Below are 26040 nucleotides of genomic sequence, written 5' to 3' on the forward strand. Positions count from 1 at the left end.
GATGTGTCCTAAGAAAATTTTCCATGTTACTGGAGAAATGACAGAAAGCAGCTATACACCTTCCCTGCTGCTGAACTATGAGCCTTTAACCCCAGATGTGGATATGCCTAACAAGCCAAGTCAGGAGAAGACAAAGGCTGCTCAGGCACAGTCAGAATTCTGAGTTTAATCCGTAGACATTTTGTGAAGTTATGAGCTAAGGACACTGATCCTCATTGCTCTCTGTAGCTACTATCTCATAACCCTTACTTATCCTGTTACCTTTTTGCCTCAGTAAGAGCAGCGTGGTACATGGACCCCCAAGGGCTGTATGGGGTCCACAGTGCAACCATGGATGCTTCGCTGTCTCTCACCAAATTTTGCTGTGAATAAAATGACAAACCAGTACTGCTTTTGACTAACATGACAGGTGTAATACCATTTATGACTAACGTGTTTTTCACCAGGGACCAGACAATCATGCCAAAGTTCAAGTCAAAACCACACAACCTCAGCTGCCAAGCACAGAGAGGCACTGGTGAGGAGGTGCCCTCGCTCCTGCTAAGGGGGCCTGCCCCCCACCGCTGCCCGAGGCTGGGGGTCTCCTCAGCCCCTCTACCAGCCGTTTAACAACACAGGTAGCCTTACCGGTGTCACTCTAAAGCGTACCATGCCAGGATTCCTCGGAGTAGTTCTCTCAGACAAAGATGGTGGCAGAGCGGAGCCGCGGCAGCCAACGACCTGCGCCGTGTGCGACGGGCCAGGCAGCAAGTATCCCCGGCCTGGCCCGGCCCGGCTAGCGGCCACCGCAGTCGCCGCTGGGCGGGCCCGGTGTGGCGGTGGGGCTGTACGCCCGAGGAGCCGGCGGGAACCATCCCTCCCCTTCAAGGGCCAGCGCTTCCTCGCCAGCCGATATGGACCCTGAGGTGAGAGGCCGCGCCGGCCCCCAGCTGTGGCGCAGGTCTATAGGCTGCTGAGGGGCGAGGCCGCCTCGGAGTAAACGCTGCTCGGAAGGAGAAAAGGGGCTCGGGGAGGCTCTGCAGTCCCCGCTGGAGGCTCTGGCGTGGGTATGTTTAACTTTATTGTAAGGTAGTTAAAATAACATGTACGAATACTACTCAGTTGTGGTTATGAAAGCTCATTTCTGGTTTAGTTGATTGCAGTCAATCAACAAACTGCTCTGCTTTGTTTTTAGGTTCATTTTGCTTTCTCCTATATAATGTAGTAAGAGAGCATGTGTATACTTCGAGTAATTATATTGTGTGTTAGCATTTGGAGGGAGGTGCTGGAAGTTCGTTTTGGTAGAGCCTGGGGCAGCAGTTTTGTCTCAGGTATTGACTCCGCTTGCTCAGAAACAAGTTGTCCCTGGGCTTTAGGCTTTTGCCTGGAGGAACAGAGGAGTACAGCTTACGGATCAGCAGAGGGGCAGTTTATCTAGTCTCTTCCAGAGAAGGGAGAGTTAAGTTGCTCAGGAGGAGTCAACTGCTTTTCTCCCTGGATTCACTACAAGCTGATCCTGGAAAGCAAACAGTACAGAGCACAAACACAAACCTTACACTGGTGACGAAGCCCACCTGGCTTCTAGCGTCTCCTGTTGCTCAAACATGCATAGTAGGAGTAGATAAAAGCCTTATGTCTTCCTGCAAATACTCCATAACAAAGGCATGTTAATTGGATCCCTTTATAAATGCTTCTGTTTCTAGCAGTTTCCATGGATGGAATGAGTGGGAGAAGGAACTCACTGGTGACAGCTGCAGCTAATAAAGGAAACACTGTGAGTTATTGTACTTCATAATTTCCCCAAATATTCTGAGCATTTTTAGATGGCAGAAATTATGAGTATATATTGCTCCTTCTAGAACATTGAAATATTGCCTCTTTTTGTTGTCAGATTTTGTTATATTAGAGTATTTCTACCCTAATAGCTTTTTTTTTCTAGTAAGAAACAGTTAAGGTTTTTCCTCTGTAGGTGTTGCATTCTGATTTGATTCATGAGAAGCCAAAGAAACTGCAAAGTTCCTGTGAAAATATTTTCTCTATTGGCTATGTTGAGAGTCTCTTCAGGTCATTAACACCACCCCCTGAAATGAGGACTTGCCATCACTGTGGCCTGTTTGGTAAGTAGTCTGTGTAAGGCCTGTTGTCCTATAGTCTGTCATTCATAGTATAATTATCAGTGAAACCAGATCAGAAGGTTTGGTTAGAAATGTCTGAAAATGAAGGTGCGTCTTGGTTTCTCGGATACAAATGTAGTGAACATTCAGAGCATAGTTGGAGTTATGGAACTGATAAAAGAGAGCATCTCTTGAATCAAAAATGTTTTAGGCTTTTTTTTTTCCTTCTTAAATATAAAAGAAATCTGGGACATCTGAGCCAGTAATGTTCAATGGCTGTATGTGAATAGAAGTACCTCTTTGTATATGATTAGAAGTGTAGTGGAACTGTCTTTTAAAGCAGTTCTTAAATAATATGTGGAGTCTGTATCATAACAGCTATTGTCTCCTCTGATACAGATGTTTCTCTCTGACTTTTTTTTTTCCCCCTAGGATCCCTCAGATGTTCACAGTGCAACCAAATAACCTATTGTTCTGAAGATTGTCGGACAAAAGATTGGAGAGCACATAGAGTTGTGTGTGTGCCAATTAAGCAGAGGCAAGTTTGTTGAAAGATTTGCCAGATCGTTTTCACAGAGAGGACAGTGTCCCTCCCAGTACAACTTAAATGACCATGCAAAGGCACTTTTATATTAAAATATGTTGCTTATTCTTAGGCTAGTACTATCTGATGCCATACTTGTTAGTAAAGTCAACTATACTGCTTTACAAGCTGAGATCTTTACAGATCTTTCATCTTGTTGGAATTCTTAAGGTGTTCTGTAGCATGGGCTAAAGCAAAAGCAGTATTTTTTTGCTTGCATTAGAACTGTGTGAGCATGCAGTAAGAATATCAACTTGTCACATTTTGTTATTGCTGTTGACGATGTAGGGAAGGGAGGAGAAATGAGACTGTGCCTTTGAGCAGTGGCATGGTCAATGGATTGCAAGGGACACTGAAGAGAGACCCTTTGAATCTAAATTTAGCCTCCATGAATTTCATGAATATTTTATCATTCATGAGCACAGCTGTGATTGGAAATAATCTCAGCCAGCCCATCCTCTAGCTGCTTCTTACTGCTTTTTGACATGCCAGTTTAGGTGCTTGAGAGATCTCTCCCTAATCTGTTTCAATTAAAGCACCATTAGGTTATGGCACAATACAAATTGACTGGCTTTGGAATGGTTTGAGAGTGTTCTGAACATTTAGACCCTTAGTCTCTAGCAAGGAGGAATGACTGCAGTTCAGTGAATCTGCAGCCAGGTGTCTACAATCAAAGCTTGCAAGAGACTTTTTTGTCTAAAGTTTTGTTACAGTGACTGAGTAAGGGGGACATGGGGACAATCTGGCATATATGTTATCTGGATATTACTTACATATTCAACTGAAATAGTAATGTTTGGGGGGGGGTCAATTTTATGGTTCTCAGGGTTGGCTTGGGCATAGTGTTAGCAGAGCTCTCCATCAACAGTGTAAGATGTCTTCTTTCTTCTCCATTTTAAGCAATTTTTTTTTTAATTGTTGATGGCATCAGGAGAAACACACCAGATGTTGCATGACAGGGAAGTAACATTTCCTTTCTGCATTTTGTCGGAAGAAGAAGAAGGGTTGACAAAACCCACATCTTCGGGTTGGGTTTTTTATTGTCTTTGTAAGTGTCTGTCTTTGATTCTTCAAAGTTAACGTCTTTTTCTTTGATTACAGTGTAAGTAATAACAATGGAGGCAAGTCACCTGCTAAAACCAAGAAGGAAGTTTGTCTTAAGGTATGGAATACAAGTTTCGTTATATCATGAATGGAACTATTGTGGCTTAAACTGTCCAGGAAAGGTGCAGGTTCCAAAGATTATAATCTTCTGCTTTTAGAGATCTGACCTTCAAATAAAAAGTTACTGGAGAAGCATTCAAAACCGTGTTACTTCTAGAGCCCTTAGCAAAACTATCAGAAAGCTTGGGGTTTTGTTTGGAGAAACACTTTTAAAAATGAAAAATCAAGGTGTTTATGATGTTGCTAGAGAAATATTTTAGGGAGGAAATAGATTCTGGTGTTTTGTTTTCTGTGTAGATCACAAACTGATGGTTGGAGTGCTGTAAATTTTCTGAGAAATATATTTGATGTGGTATTGGATAGTAACATGTAGATAAGCTTTTGTTTCTTTGCCGTGGCAGGAATTAAACATGACATGGCTCTGCTTTGTAATGTTTTGGAAACTCTCTTGATCTTATGTCCAGCCAAACACTTTGTCTTGTGCAGGAGATCATTTTACTGTCTTGGTGGCTTCTTGGGATGATACTTAGGAAAGCTAGTAAATGTACTTGCCTCCAGCTAGCCTCATGTTTGCAGTGTACAAGTAAACTCCATCATGCACTTCTTTGAAGCAGCTCATTCATCTGTTTAACTTTTTGAAGGAATTTAGAACGAAGGTTTAATTTTGGGTCATGAAACTTCTGTTAGTGCATCCTGATAAGTTTCTGCAGTGTGGGTACTTGTGACTGTTCTAATAAGACTGGTCAACTGGGAGAGAGGGATCTTTATATTGAGAGGATGTGCAATATGAATAAACAATTTGTAGCTAATTTATTTTGAAGTAACAGAAGAGTTTCTTTTTCCTTGCTTCATCTTCTGAAACTCAAGTCAGTTCTATGAAAGTAAGAGAGCTTTTATTGCATATGGAACAATATTTAATGAATTTTGCTATTATACCATGAGACGTGTTTTTTATGGAAAATCTTCTAGAAGGATTTTTGTTGCAAGTGAATAATTAATTTGCCAGTTGCAACAGTAATCTCAGTCATCATGTGTTAGCTGTGGTATGTTAGTCCAAATGTAAAAGTGTTTTTCCCCAGAGGGTGCTAGTGAGGTTATCTTTCTAGTGTTTTTTAGCATGTGACAGACACAAATGGTATGTGTTGGGCAGGTTACAGTAAATGTTTAGACTTTGTTTAAAAATGGATGCCAGGAGCTAAAGCCGTGACTGTAATCTACACTGTGGCATTAAGGCTACAAGGAAGCAAGTAGAATTCAGTTCTTATTTATGGGAGCATCATAAGTAGGAAATATATTTGAGTTGTGTATGCCTGTTCAGCATAGCTCTGTAATAATGTTTTAAGTTATTTTCAAGAATAATGCAAAGTCTGTAAGACTTCTTATTGAAAGTCAACAAAAGCACTTTTTTCCATGTTTCTTGAAATGATGATAAGTCCTTGTTTTGTTTGTTACTACAAAGAGCTACAGGAGAAAAAAATCTGACTTAAACATAACCTGTAGATGTTTTAAATAGGATAATTCAACTTCTGTGGATTCTCTCAAGACAGAAGAGCACATCGAGAAAGTAATGATTTCAGATCTCCAGACTCTAGGGATCAAAAAAGCTATGGAAGTACAGGTACTTTTGTTGTAGAAGAATCCAATATTTAATTGGAAGCTTTATTAAATAGATACAGCTGTGTGTTGTGTCAGCTCTTTGTCTCATTTTGCTCACATGTAAAGTTCCTTGATTTTTATTAAAATGAGTAAATGCAAGCAGGGCTGGGGGAGATTATTTCTGTGAAGGTGGACATCACTGGTTTTGTGCCTTGCAGTTAATTACTGATAGATTCAAAACAAGATAACAAAATCAAGTGAAATGCATTCCTTGAAAAGAGCACTGGTCCTGAATAATCCTGTACCTCGTTCTTGCATAATTATGATCTACTATAACTTTTCTCTTTAGGGTACAATAGCAGAGTTCAAGAGTCTGAGTGAATTTTATCTACAAATGAATCGTCCAGAAGTTTTAGACCAGATCAGTAATCTTTCTGTGAAACTGCAAAACTGTTATGGTAACACAATTATTCAAAAGAAGTACATTGCTATCAAAGGAGAAGTCTGCGTTGCAAGGTGTTCTTTGGATCAGGTAATATCTGATTGTCCATAAAATAAGTAGCTTTATAACATCTGGAATTCAAATTTAAGGTACTGGGGATTACTGCCCCTCCCCCAAGACGTTTACTTCTATATGTATGTAAGTTCTACAGATGCTGTTTGTCTTACTGTTGCTTGAAGGCTGTAGTGTTCCTAGCAAATCTATACTGCTGTAGTTAGAACAGTTTGGAATATGGCTCTGCTTATTTAAGAAAGTTATTCTTTCTTCATTTCTCACCTGACTTTTCTGGTTGTGTTTTTTATAGCCACATGTAGTTCCTGTTTTCCTTTCAACCTCCTTTTTGTATTTCTTCTCCTTCTTTTCCTCCATTGTTAGCAGAGTCTTGATTTACCATCCTGTAGCCAATATCCATAGTAGAAGAATGTTATCTTCACAGCAGTTAATGCTACAGTGAGTTGTGTTAATTTTGGTCACTTCAGAGTTGATCAGTGCCTTGGTTGATAAAGAAATCTGTGAAGAGTGGGTGTTCCTCAGGGGTTGGTATTAAGACTAGTGCTATTTAATGTCTTTGTCAGCCACATGGGATTCCATGCACCCTCAGCACATCTGCCAACACCACCTAGCTGTGTGGTGTGACTGACATGGTGGAGGCAAGGGGTGCCATCCAGAGGGACCTTGACAGGCTTGAGAGGTGGGCACATGTGAACCTCATGAAGTTCGAGGGCAAGTGCAATGTAAGGTGGCCATGGAGCTGTTGGAGCAAGTCCAGAGAAGGACCACAAAGATGACCAGAGGACTGAAGACAGGCTGACAGACTTGGGGAGTGTTCAACCAGAAAAAAAGGCTCTGGGGGAGACCTTATAGCTGTCTTCCAGTACCTAAAGGGGACTACAGGAAAGCTGGAGAGGGACATCTGACAAGAGCATGCAGGACAAGGGGTAATAGCTTTAAACTGAAAGAGAGTAGATTTAGATTAGATTTTAGGAAGAAGCTCTTCACAGTGAGAGTGTTAAAGCACTGGCATAGATTGCCTAGAGAGGTTTTGGATGCCTCATCACTGGAAGTGTTCAAAACCAGGTTGGTCGAGGCTTTAAGCAACCTGATCTTGTGAAGGTGTCCTTGCCCATAGCAGGGAGAGTGAAACAAGATGATCTATAAAGTCCCTTCCAACCCAAACAATTGATTCTATAAAGAAGTAAAGCAGAGTATGTTGTGTCTTTACTAAGCTTATCATTTATTCCTACACAGACCTGGAGCAGAGCACTGGTAAAAGATGTGGATACGTTTCAGAAGAAAGCACAAGTATTCTTTATAGATTATGGAAATGAAGAAAGTGTTCCACTCTCCTGTCTCAGAGCTCTGCACAAAGACACTGAACTGTTGCTTCCTCCATGTGTGAGTTCAGTTTTCCCGTTGGTAGCCAAAGTATTTTTAAATGAGTAGCTCTGGGATGAATGTATCTTGTGTCTCAATGTAAGTCAATATCACAGCATTTTTCAGTGAAAGTGATGCAGAAAACCTGTACTACACAAAATTCACCTTCTGAAATGTTTCCTAGCTATTCCATAGGAGTAGGGAAGACTGCCTCGTTGTTTTTTTTTGTTTCCTGGTCCTAGATTTCTTGGGTTCTGAGCTGCTAAAAAGCCCTGCAGAGCAATTAGAGTTTAGGGGACACACAGGCCTAAAGGAAAGCAGGGAAAACATTCTGCCTGCTTATCCTAATCTGGACTCATGAGAAATGACTTGCAGTTTGAGCAAACTGGAGTAAAGACAGCTGTTCATCTGAGTTCATTGCCATACAATGTGAATGTCTTCAATTACAAAATAAATAGGTGGTCTAGCTTTAATCTGTGAATTAAATTAGGACATTGAACTATGCACCAAGAAAAATGGAGAAGCTGCCTTTTCAACTGGGTGATAACTGTGACAAGCTGCTACTGGAAAGGTCTTTGCTGCGATGACTTTCTGCTGGGTCCATAAAAGATTCTGAGAGCTGTTTGCATCTTTGCTTAAAGCCTTCAGTGTCTGCAGGGAACTTGTTAGGACATGCACCTGTGGTCACGTGTGTGATGCAGCCATGCCTGACAAAACAGCGTTAATAGTGGGAGAATCACAGGAAATGTAGTTTACAGTTTGAAGAAGCTAGTTGAATTGATAGCTCTTCAAATTCCAACAGCAGCTTTAAGTTCTGTATGCAATATGATATTTCTGAGGCCTTTAATTGTGTAGTCATTTTTTCTACAGGCTTCTATCCCTTCTTGTTCTATGATTCTTTCCAGGTCATTAAATGTTCCTTTGCTAATTGTTGTGGAAAAAGAAAAGGATGGAATGAAGGCATCGCCAGCTTTTTGTCCCAAATGGTGGGAAAGCAATGCTCAGTCACTGTTGTTGAAATATTACAGGAGGAAATGATGTTGAGTTTTGCTGTAGATGTTATTCTTCCAGGTTTTGGTAAGTATTTGTTGGTGTGGGAGGGGAAAAAAACCACAACAAAGTTGATGAGTCTTTCATATTGACTTTCCCTCCTCTTACCCCTGCCTCTAGAAGAGGTTTTGCTTTTGCTCTCCTTCCTCTTGTCATTCTCACAACTTTCCCCTTGATTTGTTTTTTTTAAACTATTTTTTTAAAATGTATTTTATATCAGCTTTCCATTAGAGATGACTTTAAAATGTCTATACCTGAAATATCTTGTTAAATTTAATAACTTTAAATCTTACTACAATTACTTTTCCAGTGTAATTGTAATAAAGTCATCATTTTTTGGACTGTCTTGTTTACTTTTCTGTTTTAATAGTTGCATGCAGATTTGAGACTATGTTGTCCCTTATCTCATGCACTTTAAACTCTCTTAAAATTATAATATCAGCTTTTGGTTTCATTAAAGATTTTACCAGCTTTTCTTACAGTTCATACATCCTCACTAAAAAAATATCCCAAAGACAATGTAACCACTGGATATTGTTGTATCTGGTTGGAGAATTCTTAAGTGTGTTTACGTTGCTGATTTAACAAGCCTCAGGGATAGAGACAAGCAGAGGATGTGAGCAGTCTCAAAGGTTTTCAGTTGAGCTGAGGAGGTGGCTTTGATGGTGGAGCCAGATCGATGCACAGAATGCATGCCCCTTGTCACTATTTGTTGTGATTATTATTTCTATTTTGAAATAAATGATGGTTGATCTTCTTGGCTTGCTAAAATTCCCAGTGTGCTTGGAAGCTCATCTCTAGGTCATAGTCCTTGCAGTCTATAAAATGCTGATTTGTTTTAGTGATGTGTAAATTCAACGGATTCAGGGTATATTTCACAGTTGGGTTGCTTCACAGCATGCTAATGGCAAAGCAGTATAACTTCCCAGCCTCTTGGAGAGAAGACTACAAAAAAAATCACTGCACCCATAAAATTTGTCATGCACCTATTCTGTGATTTTACAAACACCTTAATCAACTGCATTCAGGTTTTAAGTTGAAAATAATTCTCTTGAAAGCTTGGAATGCTGTTTCATGCATCAGAAATGGACTATGTAATAGCTAAGAAACTCCACATGTCTTTGTAAATCTTGGTTAACTCATTGCATACTCAGTGTTGTGAATATAGAAGTAAGTTATACAAACTCTCATGTCTGAAAAGCTGTAATCAGTCTAGTGACTACAGGTAAATGTTGATTGTTACTGCTTTGCTCATTTAATTTAGTCAAACAGTCTTGGAGCTGGGAAGGTCTTCAGAAAACTCAAGTGGTTTAAACTACTTTTACTTTGCATTCTAAGCATATAAGTGTTCAACAAATGAGGAGAGCATACTCACCTTGTGATAGGGATAAAGGTCAAGCTCCAAAGGTGGTTTTGAAATGAAACTAAATTATGACTATCTTAAATGGTCAACAACTTTGTTTCTTACATCTGTATTTCAGGAGACTGCCTGAATAAAGTACCTTTAGAAATGAGGCGTGATATAACTCCAGGAAGTAATGACAAAGCAGTAGGCTCTCCAAAAGGTAAGCAAACAAATCAAACTTCTTGGTAAGAAACAGAAAAAACCTTGGAAACTTTAGGTCCTCCTGTGTTGCATGATGTTCTGAATATAGTAAATATTCTATCTGTTCACTAGTGTCACCTCCTACTTAAAAACATTGGCTAATGGAGCTTCCTTCCATTCCCTGCAATGCACAAATGCTTTTTAGTTGTGTAAAGTACATATTTATTGATGATTATGTGAGCATTAATTTAATATGACAGAAGTTTTCAAAGTCCAGAGAGTCAGCAAAAAGAATAAACTGCCTCGGTGCATTTGATTTTTTCAATGTAATCTGCCTTTTCATCAGCAACCTCTTTTTATCTCTTAATGTACAGTGTCAGAAAACTATTCTGAGAGAAGTAAAGAAAAAATACCTGAAGATGAAGAAATACGTGCTGACTCAGTTGCAGAGTGTGTCTCTGTATGTGTTGGAGAAGCATTTTCTGGAGTGGTTTCCTTCATCCAAAACCCAAATGACTTCTTCTGTCAGCAGTTGTGCAGTAGCTGTGAGTGATGCATTGAAAGTGGGGTGCACGATCCCTAGTATGGTGCATGTGTCAATTTAGTAGAGCATGACTGGAGGGAGATGTTGCTGGTCTTCTAGTTTGAGCTGAAATGGTGATTCCCTGTATTTTTAGGCTGTACTTTGGTCAGTTAAGAGACATGGTGGTGTAGAGGATACTTTTGACAGCGTTAGATGTTAATATCACTTACTAACCTATAAGCTGATTATTTATGGGCAGTCTGATTTGGGTGTGGTGTGGATGTTGGCAATCTGAAGTCAATTTGCATCACAAATATTTAATGTTAAATAAGTTCTCTTGCTTGTTCCAGAAATATGTGAGTTTCTAATTACTTAGCTTATTCCTATTTATTATATTAATGCCTTGTTGCTTGCCACTGGTGAAAAGCATTTCCTTACACATTGTGTGTGTGTACCAAACTTATTCGGTACGTAGCATGGGGAGAGAATAAGAGGGCCAGGTAACAGTGCCCAAACCCCACTTTGGTGTCTTCTGATCCAGTGAAGACTGTAAGTAACAGTATGGCAAGCCAGAGTGCTAAGCTGCAGGGATTTCTGGTGCATCTCCCACAGCGCCCATGTGTAGATGTCTGGGGGAGAACAGCAGACTGAGTTTGTAGGGTGTGTCTGAACCAGCTGCTTCTCCACCTCCAGCTAAAAGGGCTTTTGTAGCTTGATGTGATGTTGTGTATCTTCTGTGGTGGATTCTCATCTGTCCACTTGTGCAGCCTTTGAATTCTGAGTAGACTCATAGCATAAATGTGTCCTCTTTAGCACTGTGTTTCCTCAGACTTGTGTGAGGAACTCACTTCGATCTTACTAACTGGTTCTGGTCTCATTGCTGTTTTGCTGTTAAGTTAAACATCATGTGAAATAATTTCTATTATACCATTATTCTTCCAGACTTTGAACTTAAGGTCTGTGTACTTCTGTAATAATTAGAAGGCAGTGCATGTTCCAAAACATGTGTTTTAACATCAGGTCCACTCGCTGATCTTCAAGTGTCACTTAATGAACAATGTGACAAATTTCCCAGTAGTGTAGATTTCCGTCCTGCTGTTGGAGATATGTGCTGTGCTCATTTCAAAGGTAAGAGTGGAGTGAAAATATGGCTTTTAATTTCTGTCACTTTAATTTATTACAAAACCCCCACATTTAGAAATACTTCATATGGAGTTCATTGTATCTGTTTTCATGGGTAGAATTTGGTGGTGAATTTAAAACTAGAAAATGATGACCTGGATAAAATACTATTTCAAAAAAATGTGGGCCACAAAATGGTCCCTTCATTGAGCAGACTTCTAACACTGGATTAGTTCTGTATAAAGGAACTTCTTACGAGACCATGAAGAAATTAGAGTTTTTATTTGTTGATGAGCACTGTTTCTGATACCTAGAAATAACTGGACACTTGAAATTTTAGACACTGGAAAAGCAAAAGAAGAAATGGGACTATGTGTAATGATGCTGCTCTGATAAACTTCTCAATGTTATGTAGACAAGAGCTGGTAGTCTTGAATTATGTATTCATAATTTAGCTTCCTCTGATGGTTACCACTGATGTCAGATTTCTGCAGGCCTCATGACAAAATTGAGTCTTGCCTAAACACCAGCCAATGTTCTGCATAAAGCAGTGTTCTCTGATGAGAATTGTTAAGTTCAGATGAAAGGAATACTTTTTATTTATTAGAATCCGAAGTCCTGTGTGCTTAAGTGCAGCAGGATGAAGGTGAATCTCTTTCTCGCAGATCATTATCCTGTTCATCCAGCTTTGAACAAGAGTAAATAAAAGAACAACAAACACACATGCTGTTCTTAAGCCTTTTTTTTTTCTGGTCAGAAATGTGGCTGCTATAACTTTTTTATGTGACTGATATAAACATTCCTGATTGTTTATTTCCTTCCATTTCCTGCACTTTTGCTTCTTTGAATAATTTATCTGTGTAACTGAACAGATGAGCTAAAATAAATGCTTCTCTGCACATTCTGAAAAAGCTACTGCTGCCACTAAGCTGTTTTGGCATTTGGATGGGCACTGTTTTTGAGTGCTTGGCTAGGGAAAGCTGTCAGTTTGGCACCTCAGTCTTGCTAAACTTGAGTAAGCCTTGTATTTCTATTTCTCAAATATTTCAGTTGAGTTAAAATACTTATCTGGGATGTGGCCTTTAAATTGCACATCATTGTGGTTAGCTGAGACACTATTTGCACTTGTTGGAACGTATTGGACTTAAGCGCTACATCCACACCATGTAGTCAGTTCTTTGTTGGAGTATGTATTTCTGTGTGGAGGGTGTCTTTGTGGAAAGAATAAGTTTGCATGAGGGGTGATGGTGGTAGATGTTGCATCCATAAGGGTTTTGTGAAGGTTTGTGTGAACTGTAATGCTGCTCTTTTATGTTGAGATTGCTGTTGGATTTTTATATTGTTCTGCCAGCAAATAACCATTCTATTTCCAGAAATTAAAAGAAAGTACAATGAACATCTGTGTCTTCCTTTCTAGAAGACAACCTTTGGTATCGTGCTGCTGTGCTAGAATACATTTCTGAAGATGTTGTTTTGGTGGTCTACATAGATTACGGTAATTTGGAAGCTGTTCCACTGACTAGACTTCGTCCTATGATCCCAAGATTAAGGGATTTGCCAGCTCTAGCCATCAGATGTACCTTGGCAGGTATGAAGTAATCTGTTTCAAACTGGATAGAGGCAACAAAATAAGTGGTGGAGTCACCTAATGATCACACCTGTGATATCTTACATTTAAATACGAGGAACGATGGAGATAACAGTAGGTGTTAATAGCAGAAATTCTAATTGTTGTGGCATGTCTACCATGCTTCCCTTCTATGTAGAGATGGAACTAATACATAGGGAATGTGAACAAAAAAAATCTCTCTTCTGAGGCAAATTAGGATACTGATAATGAGTGTTCCAAGATTAAAAAAGGTCTTAAGCAAAACACGGAGGCAAAAAAGTGATCAGATAAGATGTTTCTAGATTAGAGTCATAAAATACATCTCTTTTGGAAGGCAACTTCTGCCAATCTGTTATTACAAACAATCTGTTACTATATTATAGTGTCTGTATATGGGAGATTATAACTTGAATTTTAGAAATAGGAACATAAAGAGTAAACATTTAAGGAGGAAGAAGCTTATAGCAGCAGTTACACTGTCTGAGAAATGGTAGTGTTCTTCAAAACTATAGGCTGTATTCACAAGACTCAAAGACTGACACTTCCTACACTTTTATACTAAGGAAGTATTGAATCTGAATTTACTCTTCTTGTGTAATAGGCTAGTTGTACGTGATGTTTGTCAGGTTTTTATTAAATCCAAGTACTCAGTAGTTCAGAATACAAATAATTGGGTTTGGACTCTTGTTAAAGCACAAGGAACCAGGTTGAGCTGTTTGGTATACCTGCTGCTTAATCAGTGTTTTAAACAGCACTGTTGTGCTTTTCCACATGTTGTTGGGACTTGGACTGTCCTCAGAACCTTTCTGTTCTGTGTGACTTTAGGTGTAAAGCCACCATTAGAATTCTGGACCTCAAAAGCTACTTCTGTTATGAAACAACTGGTGAAAAACAAAGTGTTCATGGTAAAAGTAGTGGGTAAAGAAAGTGTTAAATGTGTGGTGGAGCTTGTAGATACATCAGTTACTCCAGAAATGAATTTATCGAGCTATCTCATAAAGAATGGCATTGCAGCTGAGAAACTGAGGACGGCCTTACCAGCAACTGCAACGAGTGACGTTAAGCAAGCAAAGGGTGAGTATGAGCACGTCCTGCTGAAGTGATGTTATTTAACCTCCTACTAGAGTGAGTACAAAGAACACAAGTGCTTAACTGGTAAGAACTTTCCAGTTTGGATCATGAAGTCTACCCTACACAGCTCTGAAGTTTAGCCATGGCAGCTTCATAATTGTGTGTTTGTGTGTCAGCATGTGTACATATATGTGTGCAGACATCACAAAGTTGCAATTGCTTACTTTTGGAAGACCGTACTAGTGTTTCACTCTGTGTAGACCTCTTAAAACTTCAAGTTGAAGTAGGATATAACTAGATAGTATCTTCTTGTTCTTATGCCCTTGTCCCTTAGCTCAAGTATTTCATCTTCATTGTCCTCTGTTTTACCTATAAACCTATACCTTTAGTCCTTGAAAGTGCTTTTGACTGCAGTGACCTATAGAGCTTCAAGGCTGTGACTAAATTGCCCTTTTTTGCATTTAGTGACCAAAGCTTCAATTTGAGATTTGCAAATGTTATGTAAGATTTCTTTGTAGAAGAAGGGGGAAAACCCCTAGCCTCTGTCATAGGAAAAGCATGTTAAGCCCCTTTTTTCTGTCTTTCATCTGGTAAAACCATATTCTTTCCCGATCCACTGAAAACTGGGGGAAACCTCTTTTGTCAAGACTATGTCAACATCTCTTAATTTTGATCTTCCTTGCTAGATGCTTCATGGCCAAGATGGGATTATTCTTTATCTTTGTTCAGAAGGGTAAAGAAACTTGTATAAAGTTCTGATTTGTGGTTTGTTTGTTTGTATAATAGACAATGCAGATTTCTGCAACCAGTCTTTCTACTAATCTTTTTGTTCTTTATGCCCCTTAGGCGATTTCCAGTACTCTTGGTGACAGCTGTTTCCCTGTTCTATGTCCCCTACCCTATTTCCCAGGAACCAAGGATCTTCAGAGTCCCTTGCTCATGTTATTGCCACCTAGTCTGTACCTCTTTGTGTGATTATTTTACCCTGTTCATCTATGGCTTGCCCTTCTCAGGAGTGATCAAATACATTAAGTAATGGGCACATTTCTCTTACTTGCTTTTATTCTGCTAAGAGGCTCCCACTGGTATTATTTATAAGAAGAGATTCAAGGACAAAAATGAGTGTTCAATATGCATTTTTTTCATCGAAAAATTAATTTTTCTTCCTTTTTCTACTTCTCTCATCTGGTCTCTCTAGGGGAGAGAAGGAATAAAGTATTTTACAAGTGGAATAAATTAACTGCTAAACAAACAGTAGATGTCATAGTGTGTACACTGTACAGTCCTGGAGAGTTCTACTGTCACATTGCGAATAACAATGGTAAGTTATTAATCTGTTTTTTCTTTCTACTGGTTTCTTTGCTTCCCTACTTGTCATTTACAATAGTTGTAAGCATTACTGTTTCAAGTGAGCTCATAGCTCCAAGGCTTACCTCTGAAGGCTGTTTTTTATCCAAGTGGAATGGGAAGAAAATGGGATCATGGTTTGTAGTGACTCTGAGATTGAAAATGTTAAAGGTAAATAGTTGAACAAAACTTAATCTAAGAATGTTGAGAAAAGTGAAAAAAGCCACCATAACCTAGGCAAAGGTTATCCAAACAAAAGATAGCAAAGTAGAAATGTGTTTCCTGTGCCCATATGACATTGGCTGGAGCTCTCCTTTAGTACTCTGTCCAGTTCTAATTTATAAACCTTACAAAGATTCAAAAGACATAATGTGAAAATGAGAAAATGTAGCTTTTTCAACTTGGCCTCCCCTTGGATAAGCTCAAAAAAGAGTCCTGTTCCTCTGTTTGCATGTGTAAAGACTTTTGATAGCTACTGGCTTTTTAACCTAGTAGAAAAAGAACATGATGAAATTCAGGGGCTGGAAGTGGAAGCTAGATGCATTCAAACCAAAAATAGAGTGGACCTTAAAAGTGAGGGAAATTTATTCCTTGACTTTGATAGAGACAGTATAGATTCTTTGTGGCTTATCACCTTTAAAACATGACTAAATTCCTTCCTGAAAGTGATGTTATAGACCAGGCTAAGGGACTTAATAAATAAGCAAGCAGGATGAGATCCCATAATCTGTCACAGGCACTGGCTGAAGTAGTTAATTCCCATAGTACTGTCTGGCTGTAAAATATACTTCAGATTTTAGTGAAGAGTGATTGCTGGATTAGTAGAAGTATTACTGTTCATTTTGCTATCATTCTGAACTAATTTGTCCATAAATATCAGCTATCTTGCTTCTTCCTGTTAATAAGTCTGTCTGCTAAGTTAACTCTCACTGTCGACAGTTCTTTTTATATTACAAAATTTGCAGAAATTTCCCATCAAATCTTTTATAAATAAACTGTAAAAGTTGTTTAAGTCAAGTCAGCTCTTTTTGTTGATCGCACCTTTGTTCTATTTCTTTCTGATTTTCAGAGTTACTTGCTCTAAGCTCACTTAACAAGTCACTGTCTGAATACTGTCAGCAAACTCCACCAAATGTTTCTAAGCCAAAGAATGGAGAACCTTACTGTGCTTTTTTCTCTGGTAAGTAACAAACTGAAATATGTTTGCTTTTACAGGCTGAATGTAAAGCAAAAAAAAATAATTAGCTGATAATTTGTATTGGCAGAGGACAGCAAAGAATGGGGTTTATTTACTTACTAAAGTCTCACTCCAGTCTTCTAAAAGGGCAGGAAGGACAACCTGGGAAACTACAGGCTGGTCAGCGTCACCTTCATCTCTGGAAAGGTGATGGAACAACTCATCCTCAATCTTATCACTAAACATGTGAAGGATAAGATGGTTATCAGGGGGAGTTAACATGGATTTATGAAGGGAAAATCCTGTTTGACCAACCTGATATCCTTCTATGAGTGCATAACTGGCTGGCTAGATGAGGGGAGAGCAGTGGGTGTCATCTACCTTGACTCCAGCAGGGCTTTTGACTCTGTCTCCCATAACATCCTCATCAGAAAGCTCAGGCAGTGTGGATTGGATGAGTGGACAGTGAGATGGATCAAGAGCTGGCTGAATGACAGAGCCCAGAGGGTGGTGATCAATGGCACAGAATCGAGCTGGAGGCCTGTGGCCAGTGGAGTTCCACAGGGATTGGTTCTGGGGCCAGTCTTGTTTAACATCTTCACCAACAGCATGGATGTGGGGACAGAGTGTACCCTCAGCAAGCTGGCTGATGACACCAAACTGGGAGGACTGGCTGATTCCCCAGAGACTGTGCTGCTATTCAGCGGGATCTCGACCAGCTTGAGAGTTGGGCAGAGAGTAGCCTAATGAGGTTCAACAAGGGCAAGTGCAGAGTCCTGCACCTTGGGAGGAACAGCCCCATGCACCAGTACAGGCTGGAGATTGACCTGATGGTGAGCAGCTCTGCAGAGAGACACCTGGGAGTCCAGGTTGATATTAAACTAACCATGAGCCAGCAACGTGCTCTCGTGGCCAAGAAGGCCAATGACATCCTTGGATGCATCAAGAAGAATGTGGCCAGCAGGTCGAGGGAGGTTCTTCTCCCTCTCTACTCTGCCCTGGTGAGGCCTCATCTGGAGTCCTGTGTCCAGTTCTGGGCTCCTCAGCTCAAGAGGGACAGGAAACTGCTGGAGAGAGTCCAGCACAGGGCCACCAAGATCATCAGGGGACTGGAACATCTTTCATATGAGGAAAGGCTGCGGGAACTGGGGCTGTTTAGTCTGGAGAAGACCAAGGGGGAAATCTCATTAATGTTTACAAGTATATAAATGGTGGATGTTAGGAGGCTGGGACATCTCTTTTTTTTGTATCTAGCGACTGGGCGAGGGGTAATGGGATGAAGCTGGGACACAAAAAGTTCCTCTTAAGGAAAAACTGTTTCTCTGTTGAGGTGAGGGAGCCCTGGCACAGGCTGCCCAGGGAAGGTGTGGAGGCTCCTCCTCTGGAGGTCTTCCAAGACCTGCCTAGATGTGTTCCTGTGTGACCTGATCTAGGTGAACCTGCTTCTGCAGGGGAGTTGGACTAGATGGTCTTTAAAGGTCCCTTCCAACCCCTACCATTTTGTGATTCTATGAAATACTGGCAAACTTACTAAATGAAGCATTTATCTCTCTTTTTAATTCGTCTAAAATCAGGTGATGGGAACTGGTACCGTGCTTTGGTGCGAAATGTTACTTCAGATGGAACTGTTAAAGTGTACTTTGTGGACTATGGGAATGTTGAAGAAGTACCACTGGATAAGATCCGGCAGATCTCACCCTCATTCCTCAAGCTTCCATTTCAAGGAATCAAATGCTGGCTCTCAGGTGGATTGTCTTAGGACTTCTCTTACAAGAGCTGTTGCATTTAGAGACTTGCTACTTTGTGGGAAGGAGATGATGGTGGGGTACATTTCACAGAGCTCTGGTTTGGTTTTGGGAGTCTATTACTATTTCTTTGGTTTTATGGTAAACATCAGTGTTGCTTCCAGCCTTCCAGAAATTAAGAGCTGTTCTTTTAGCCTTACTACACTGCAGACTGGCACTTAACAGAAAGATGGTGACTCTTACCTGAGCTCCTGACAGTTCTGTGAAGTGATCTGAGTCGAGGTTACTTACGTGTTTAGTTCTGCTTCATCTGTAGTGCTCACTAGCTTTTAGTTGCTGCCTTGCTAGGACTAAATTAGCTTTTGTACAGTTCATTTATTTCCCAAAATCTTTGCAGGCAAAGGAGCTCACCTCTTTTTATGAAGCAAGTTGACCTTTCAGTTTTCAATAAGGATGTTTCATTTGATTCCTGTAGAGTTAGGCACCGTACTGCTGTTTCTCAGTCTCCTACCACTTCTCTGCCTCTTCCTTTTCCACACCAAATCACTCAAAACTCTACAGAATTATCCTTTCTAATGTAGTCAACTTGATTTAAAAATAAAAAATGTGGAAACAGGAGAAGGCTCAAAACCACATTTCATCAAGGTCTCTTCTGACTTTTTTCTTCCTCTTAAGACACTTTGTTTTTCTGCTCCTTTGATGAAAGGGCTGTATTAAACTGATTCATAAATACTCTTAATGGTGATGGTTGTGGTAAGGCACAAGAATTAACTTGTTAGAATATCATAAAATGTAGAAAATGAACCTTGAGAGTGCTGAGGAGATGTGTCAGAAGAAAGAGTGTCTTGTGTATCCCTAAGGTAGTAAAAGTAGTCTTGAAATACTAAGCTGTGCTTTAAAAAAAGAATAAAAGTCATGTGTAAAAGGAAAATGTGATGAAGAAAGGCACTTAATGGAGGTGTTTTGAACAGTTCCTCTGTTTCCTAGGTACGAGGCCTGGTAATAGCAAATGGATTCCAGAAGCTACAGAGAGATTTCACATGTACACCAACGGGATAAAACTTCAAGCCAGAGTAACTTCCATTTCCAGAAATGGGGCAGGTGTAGAGCTTATTGACAATTCCACAGGTCATCCAAAAGTGATCAATGAGATATTAACTTCTGAAAAGCTAGCTGAAAAGGAAGTTCTACAAGATAAAAATAATTTTCCAGACAAGTCTGTGGATGAAGAAGGTAATGAAATAAAATGTTAACTCGGAGATGGAATGAGAGTTTTCAGTTCTGTGGTCTTCAACCTTGATCTTGCTGTTTAGCTCTAGTTAATGTCTATAATAAACATGCATAGTTTTGATGATATTGTCAGGTTTTGTAGTTAAACCCAAGCTGCCCTGCAGGTGGCAATATAAACAAGAAAAGAAAGATAAAAATTGTTTGTTTAATTGAATGCTGTTTAAATCTTTGCTAGTAGACAATTACAAACTCACTACAACTCAAACTTTTCCAATGACTTCTTTTTCTGAGGTGTTTAAATTATCTAAACCAATTATCTTGGTTTAGATTTCTCAAAGTGAAGACATGCAGTTGTGTCTCAAATTCAAACATATTCTGTAACAGTTACTTATGTGTGTGTTTGGAGGAAAGGTGGTATACTACATTTATTTACTGTTTCTATTAGAAACCTCACTTGGGCACTGGAAGATGATTGAATTGGCTGTAGGTGAAACTATATTTGTCTGTGTAACAGAAGTTGTAAGCCCAGACTTGTTCTACGCTGTACCAGTTCAAACTGTAGGTAAGAAAAAGTGTTCACTGATCCTTGTATCAGTAATAAGGCACTGTTGGAAGAGCTAATAATATGAATGCCTGTAGCAAAGTGAACCATGTGGAAATGTAGCTCAGACAGTAGAAAAATACAAGAAATGCCAAAGGTGGGAGCAGGGGAGTTTAAAAGTTAAGTATACTCTTCATTCTACCCAAACGTGGTTAGTTATCAGTTTCTTTTTCTGTTCTGTAGATGAAGAGAAGCTACATAACCAGTTGATTGAACTAGAAAGCTACTGTAAATCTTGTAAGAACCAGTCCTTCAAACCCAAACTGGGTGAAGCCTGTTGTGCCAGGTTCTCAGGTGAGGCAATTTGCTTGTTCTTTTTCCTTGACCAGTATAAAACACAAGGCAAACTTTAAAGTGCTTACAACTTTAAAGTGCCTACTTTAAAGTGCTTACAACTCTCTTATTTCTGTTACAAGGATAGCCTGGCTGCATCTTTAAGGCAGAGAAACTGTCTGACAGTCTGGGTGAGAAAGTAGGGAGTAGCTTGTGCCCTGCAAAATGCGTGGGTCTTTAGGAGGAAAGAGAGCTTCTTACTGTTTAAATTCAGAATTGTTTGTGTTTGATTCACAGGACCATGAAATTCATGGCAGAGGAATAGTGCACTTGTATCTATACAGACCCACTTCTAGCTTGTGGGTGACTGAGTGGTGTTTTTTGTCCTTGCTTCATGTGAGCGTGGGACGGTGACACTGACCATGACAACTGATTACTGAGTCTTATTAGCCTAACAAGCTGTACAGGCTTTGCAATCTGATAGTTCAAGTAAAAAGTATTTTTAACAGTGAGGGAATTGAATGTATTGTCTTAGTCTTTCAGAAGAGGGGCTACTCTGCTGGCAATGTTAGCTCAATGTTTTTAGAAACAGTAGTGTTGAGTGATAAATGTTGACTGTGTGTGGGTCTGGCTGTGTGCTGAAAATTAACTTGGATGCTAGATCAGGTAACAGCACATGGAAAATAGAGTAGCTGAAGTAGAAAAATACTAAAGAGTTTGACATTCCACTGATGGAATGTTTGTTTGTTTGTTTATGTATGGCTCTTCAGGTTAACTGAGGAAAAAGGATGGGTTTTTTTCTTCTCATAATTCTGGTTTATGTTTAGAGAGGGACTATGTGTTGGAAAACCAAGGTAAGGAGCTAGAAATACAGTGTGACATCCCTGAAATGGTGTTGTAGTAAAAATCTTATCTATATCACTTGAGCAAAATTTAGAAAGCAACACTTTTATGTCCTAATGAATACAGCGTTCTGAAGCTGTGTCCTTGTTCTGTGGGCTTGCTTCTTGTCAAGTGGCTTTTGGTATATACCAGAGTATTAAAAAAAAGTCTGGAAAACTACACAGATTCTTGTTCTTGGGATAAGCTGTGTTTATAAGATGGTGCTTCACAGGTGATTCTTCTTGTCCCGATCATTTCAGGTGATGGCTGTTGGTACAGAGCCCTTGTTCTCAAAGCATCTCAGTCTGTTGTGGAAGTGCTATACGTTGACTATGGGAACACAGAAACTGTACCACTTTCAAGGGTGCTGCCAATCACTGATTCCTACTTAAAGCTGCCTTTTCTGACAATTATATGCTCACTTGCAGGTAAAAATAATGAAACCCATCCCCCAAAAATCCACCCCCTAAAATCCCTGACTACTTTTCTTGAACATTACAAATCTGTACCTTTTCTGGTCATATTTTTCATTCCTTAATTCTGATAACATGATGATCTGATGAAATAGTACACGGATTAATAACTGTGAAAGCTGATTTAGAAAGTATGTTTTAAGTTAATTTTCTAAGCTAGCTGTATTAAGAAAAATTAGCATAATATTTTAAGAAACAGTGATGGCATTAATGTGTAAAATTCAAGTCATGCCATAAAGGAATTCTTTATAGAATGAACTTGATTGTACTTTTCATTTCAGGAATAGAGAGAGCTGAGTGGTCTCCATTATTACTTGACAAGTTCAAAAAAATGTTATTGCACAAATATGTCACAATTACAGTGAAAGGGATCGATGGAAATGTGAACAGAGTAACAGTGGAGAAACAGTATGAAAATGGTAGTTTCAGTGTAGCTGATGAATTGATAATGGAAGGTTTGGTCAAGTCCTGCAGTGCTGAAAACTTAAATACTGAACATCAAGGTACATTCTTTCACTTAATTACTTCAGATCACTTAATTTGAAGAATTGTGGGCACATGGGATGCCCAAGTGATATCTTCCTTCTAAAAATCTTAAACAATTCCACACATCACCCCTTAAATTAAGGAAGCAGCATCCACGTGTATTTTGTTCATTCACTTGCTTTGGTTTTTGTAGGTAACGGAAGCAAGACAAAATGCTGCTGTGCAGAATTAAAAGTGCAAGTAAGATTCAGTCCAAGCAATACTTGTTTTTTTTTCATTTCCAGAATTTCCTATGTGGGAAGAAAGTAGGAGTAGAGAGACAAAAAGTAACCAAACCAGTGAAGATACACAAAGTGAATATCCCAACACTTAGACCTCAGTTTGTTTTTCACATGGTAATAACCAGAGCACCCTAAAACTGAGAGAGGGTAGTATGTGCATCACCCAGGCTTCTTTAGTCTTATGTTTTGCCACATATACTGCCCTGGTGGGTTTTTAAATTCTAGAATATGAAGGCTCACGAGAGCTACTTTTGTCTGTTGTGTTTAAGTGGTTGTAGTGTTTTGCATAAACTGTGTCATTTGGACAAAAGGCAGCTGGATTTTTCCCAGTAAATATGGCTGTGCTTGGTGTGGATGCAACTTGGCAGACAGCTTCACACGTAGAATACTTAAGATGTGTATTTTGGGCAGCAGAGATGAATATCAATGTGTTATTTATGAAAAGTTAGAACTTTACTAGAAGGAATTGAAAGTATACCAAAAAGATGCATCAGCCTTTCTCAAAGTGGGGATCTTCATCAGAGGAATGAGAAAAATTTTGAAGACACCTTTCAAGGGTGGTTTAAACTTCCACCTCTCCACTCCAGCCAGAGGCAGCAAGGTCAAAAGCAAAAGTACTCACTATGGTGTCTTGGAGGCAGGAGAAGAGCATTTCTGTCCAAGGTCATTTGGTTCTTTACCAGCATAGTTACCAGGAGCTTAGTGGCAGAAAGGCCTTGAGGAACAGTATAGTTTCACTGTAGCTGATTTCTCTATTCTCCTTTTCCCTTTCCCTGCTATATCTCTCTGATCTTCCAGTTTAATCTAGCTAATGTCTTTTTTACTTCAAATTGTTAACTTTCTGTTTTCTGTCATCCTGCCTACAATGTCAAGAAATAGACATGTGATTAACCAAATTTAAGATCTTGATCTCGGGCATAATTTGAGTGTTTCATCAGTTTGGTTTGAGGAGGATTCTTCAGGAAAAAGAAACAAAAAGAGGAGGGTGCAGGGGAAAGTCAGCTACAGTTCTGCTGTCTTTTTCTCTCCCTAGAAGATTTTACAGCAGAAAGGAACTCTATATTTATTGAACTAATATGAGTCTGAGTTTCTAGTTTTAGGGTCTGCCTTAATCTTGAAATCAGCAATTTGGGAAAAAAAAAAACCCAAATCTTGTCTTTCTAATCCTTTCTGCTTATTCCACAGCTTAAAAAGCATGAACAGATCCTACTCTTCCTTCTAAACAAGTATGGGAATCCAGATGAAATGCAATCACTGTTGGACCACTAAATCTTTATGTGCCGCTTCGTTTGTATGTAGGTTGCTGAGGTTAAAAATGAGAGTTGCTTTGTTTTAACTTGGCTGTTTAAGTACCTCTATTCATCTGTAGACAGAGATTGTGATGTGAGTATGCAATTGAAGGATTTCAAAGCTGGAAGCTAAAATTCCTGTTCTGTTTTTGTTTTTTGCCACTGTGTGCTGGTAAGCTCTTTTGTTTTGCTGTTGAATGTTGGGTAACTGTGGAGCAGCCGCTGCATTACGAGTCTGTTCTGTGTAAACTTACATTTTGAAATGACTGTAATCGTAAATCTTACTTCAACTTGAGTACACTTTATTTTACTTGAAAATCTATCTTGATTAGTCTTCTTTCAACTTCATTTCAGGTCTGAAGCTAGACTGAAATTATTCTTCATAAACTTGGTTTTGTATCATTAATGTCTGAATCTTGTCTGGGACTGCATATAGATAGTCGTTAACACTTCAGTGCATGCAGTTCTTTCTTTACACTGTGTAATACTCATCTCTGAATAGTGATTTAAAGTAAGTGATATTAGAGCTGTTTTCTCTGTAGCAGCCGTGTCAGGATTTCTGTCCCAGAAAGTTTATTCACATCATACAAGTCCCGTTCTGGGATATCATTAAAATACCGAATCAAGTTATGAACAGATTCTCAGTATTTCTCCAAAATGCAGTTGGTACCTAATTGTCACTTCTGACTAATCCTGTGGTGGTGTTACTAAGGAATGCCAAATTACTGTTCATAGAGCACAGGAGACACTTGCTTATGAAATTGCAGGGTCATCTTTTTTTGTCCACTTGAAGTATATATTTTAAAGCTCAGGCTTTGTGCAAATTGGAAGGATGTTGAGATTAAACTTGTTGTGAAAGTGAAATATTTTAGTTTGATTTCATGTTTTATTACCCTTAAATTGTGTCTTTTTTTTCCTGCCTTAATTTTTGTTGCCTCATGTTCTTGCAGTAATTAATAATTAGACTCTTACACTTGGGTCTGAGGTTCTTTTTGTGCCCCTAGATCTGAACCAAGACTGTGGCTGTCTTGAGTGTCTTTTGACTTCCTGGGACAAGTGTGACTTGCCTGCATGCAAAGCAACTCAACTGATGCTTAGTCTTCCTATGGCTTTTGTTCACTTCTCCACATACCACATCGCCTAGCAACTGGTCAATTGCATTTCAGAAGGTGGCTTTGAAGAAGTCAAAAGCAGTCACTTTGTCTACACTTCATAAGCAAGAGAAAGGAAAAGTGAGTCTTTGCTTGTTCTACCTGGATGAAAACTCCTGGAGAGCAGTGGTTGGTGTTTCACTTGGAGATGTATGTATGGTGCAGCACACAAGTATCTGGCAGTGATTCTTCTAGGTAGTGGAAAGAAAGGAGAAGAGAATTCAAACAGTTCAGAGACTTAGTTCACTCCTTAATTTCAGATTAAGTCTTTGGGAACACTGATGAATCGAGAAATGTGAAAACCTCATGGACTTTTCAGTGCAGCCTTGGCTTCCTCTTGCTTTTCTCTGCTACTCTTAATCTGTAATTGAACTCTGTTCTTGAAGTGACAAACTATTGATTATGGGATTACATTTGTCTAAATGCTAGATCATATAAAATAGAATAGTATAGAATTCAATTTCAAAGTAAATTTCCATGTCTGAAGAAAGGTTATTATATGGAACAGTTTAACATCCATGCTCTTGGTAAATAAAACTTGTTAATTCCTGTCTGTCCTGGCTGGAGAAGAAAAAAGTGAACTCTCAGTAATACAGCACTTCTGGAAAAGAAGTATTATCAGTTGAATAAAAATGATATCACACAGAATAACAACAGGGGTTTTTAATCCTTAAAATGTCACTTTCACTTATGAGTCACTGTGGGAGGAACCAGAATATACTTTGTTGTGTTCAACTGCAATGTTGTATTTATTTGTTGTTTAGCACTTGGTAGTGTGTTCCATTCCTAACTATGCTGTGAAACAGACACAAGGGAGCATTTCAAAATTACTGATCTGTGGTTAGTTTTGTGTGGGAAGAGGTATGCAAGAT

At 39.2% G+C, this 26040-nt stretch overlaps 1 protein-coding gene across 1 annotated transcript; it reads left to right on the forward strand.

The window, feature by feature from the left end:
- Positions 1-867: 867 nt before the first annotated feature.
- On the forward strand, positions 868-24906 carry TDRD1 (tudor domain containing 1). The gene is made up of 24 exons (XM_062001218.1): positions 868-1046; positions 1686-1753; positions 1949-2096; positions 2526-2631; positions 3778-3838; positions 5354-5458; positions 5786-5968; positions 7187-7333; positions 8218-8389; positions 9844-9927; positions 10283-10453; positions 11452-11559; positions 12971-13141; positions 13988-14236; positions 15432-15554; positions 16650-16760; positions 18332-18502; positions 19490-19735; positions 20178-20294; positions 20517-20627; positions 21749-21916; positions 22243-22464; positions 22641-22687; positions 23914-24906. Exons 2-24 carry the CDS (start codon positions 1691-1693, stop codon positions 23995-23997), a joined length of 3168 nt encoding a protein of 1055 aa, XP_061857202.1. The 5' UTR covers positions 868-1046; positions 1686-1690; the 3' UTR covers positions 23998-24906.
- Positions 24907-26040: the final 1134 nt, after the last annotated feature.

The sequence above is a fragment of the Colius striatus genome, chromosome 8 (genome assembly GCF_028858725.1).
Source record: "Colius striatus isolate bColStr4 chromosome 8, bColStr4.1.hap1, whole genome shotgun sequence".
In the NCBI taxonomy this organism is placed as follows: domain Eukaryota; kingdom Metazoa; phylum Chordata; class Aves; order Coliiformes; family Coliidae; genus Colius; species Colius striatus.

Excerpts from the sequence above, each read along its gene's own strand:
- TDRD1 (XM_062001218.1), top strand. The coding sequence starts at position 1,691 with ATGGATGGAATGAGTGGGAGAAGGAACTCACTGGTGACAGCTGCAGCT. Across the intron at positions 1,754-1,948 it reads CAGCTAATAAAGGAAACACT|GTGTTGCATTCTGATTTGAT; the intron begins GTGAGTTATTGT and ends TTTCCTCTGTAG. Across the intron at positions 13,142-13,987 it reads CATCAGATGTACCTTGGCAG|GTGTAAAGCCACCATTAGAA; the intron begins GTATGAAGTAAT and ends GTGTGACTTTAG.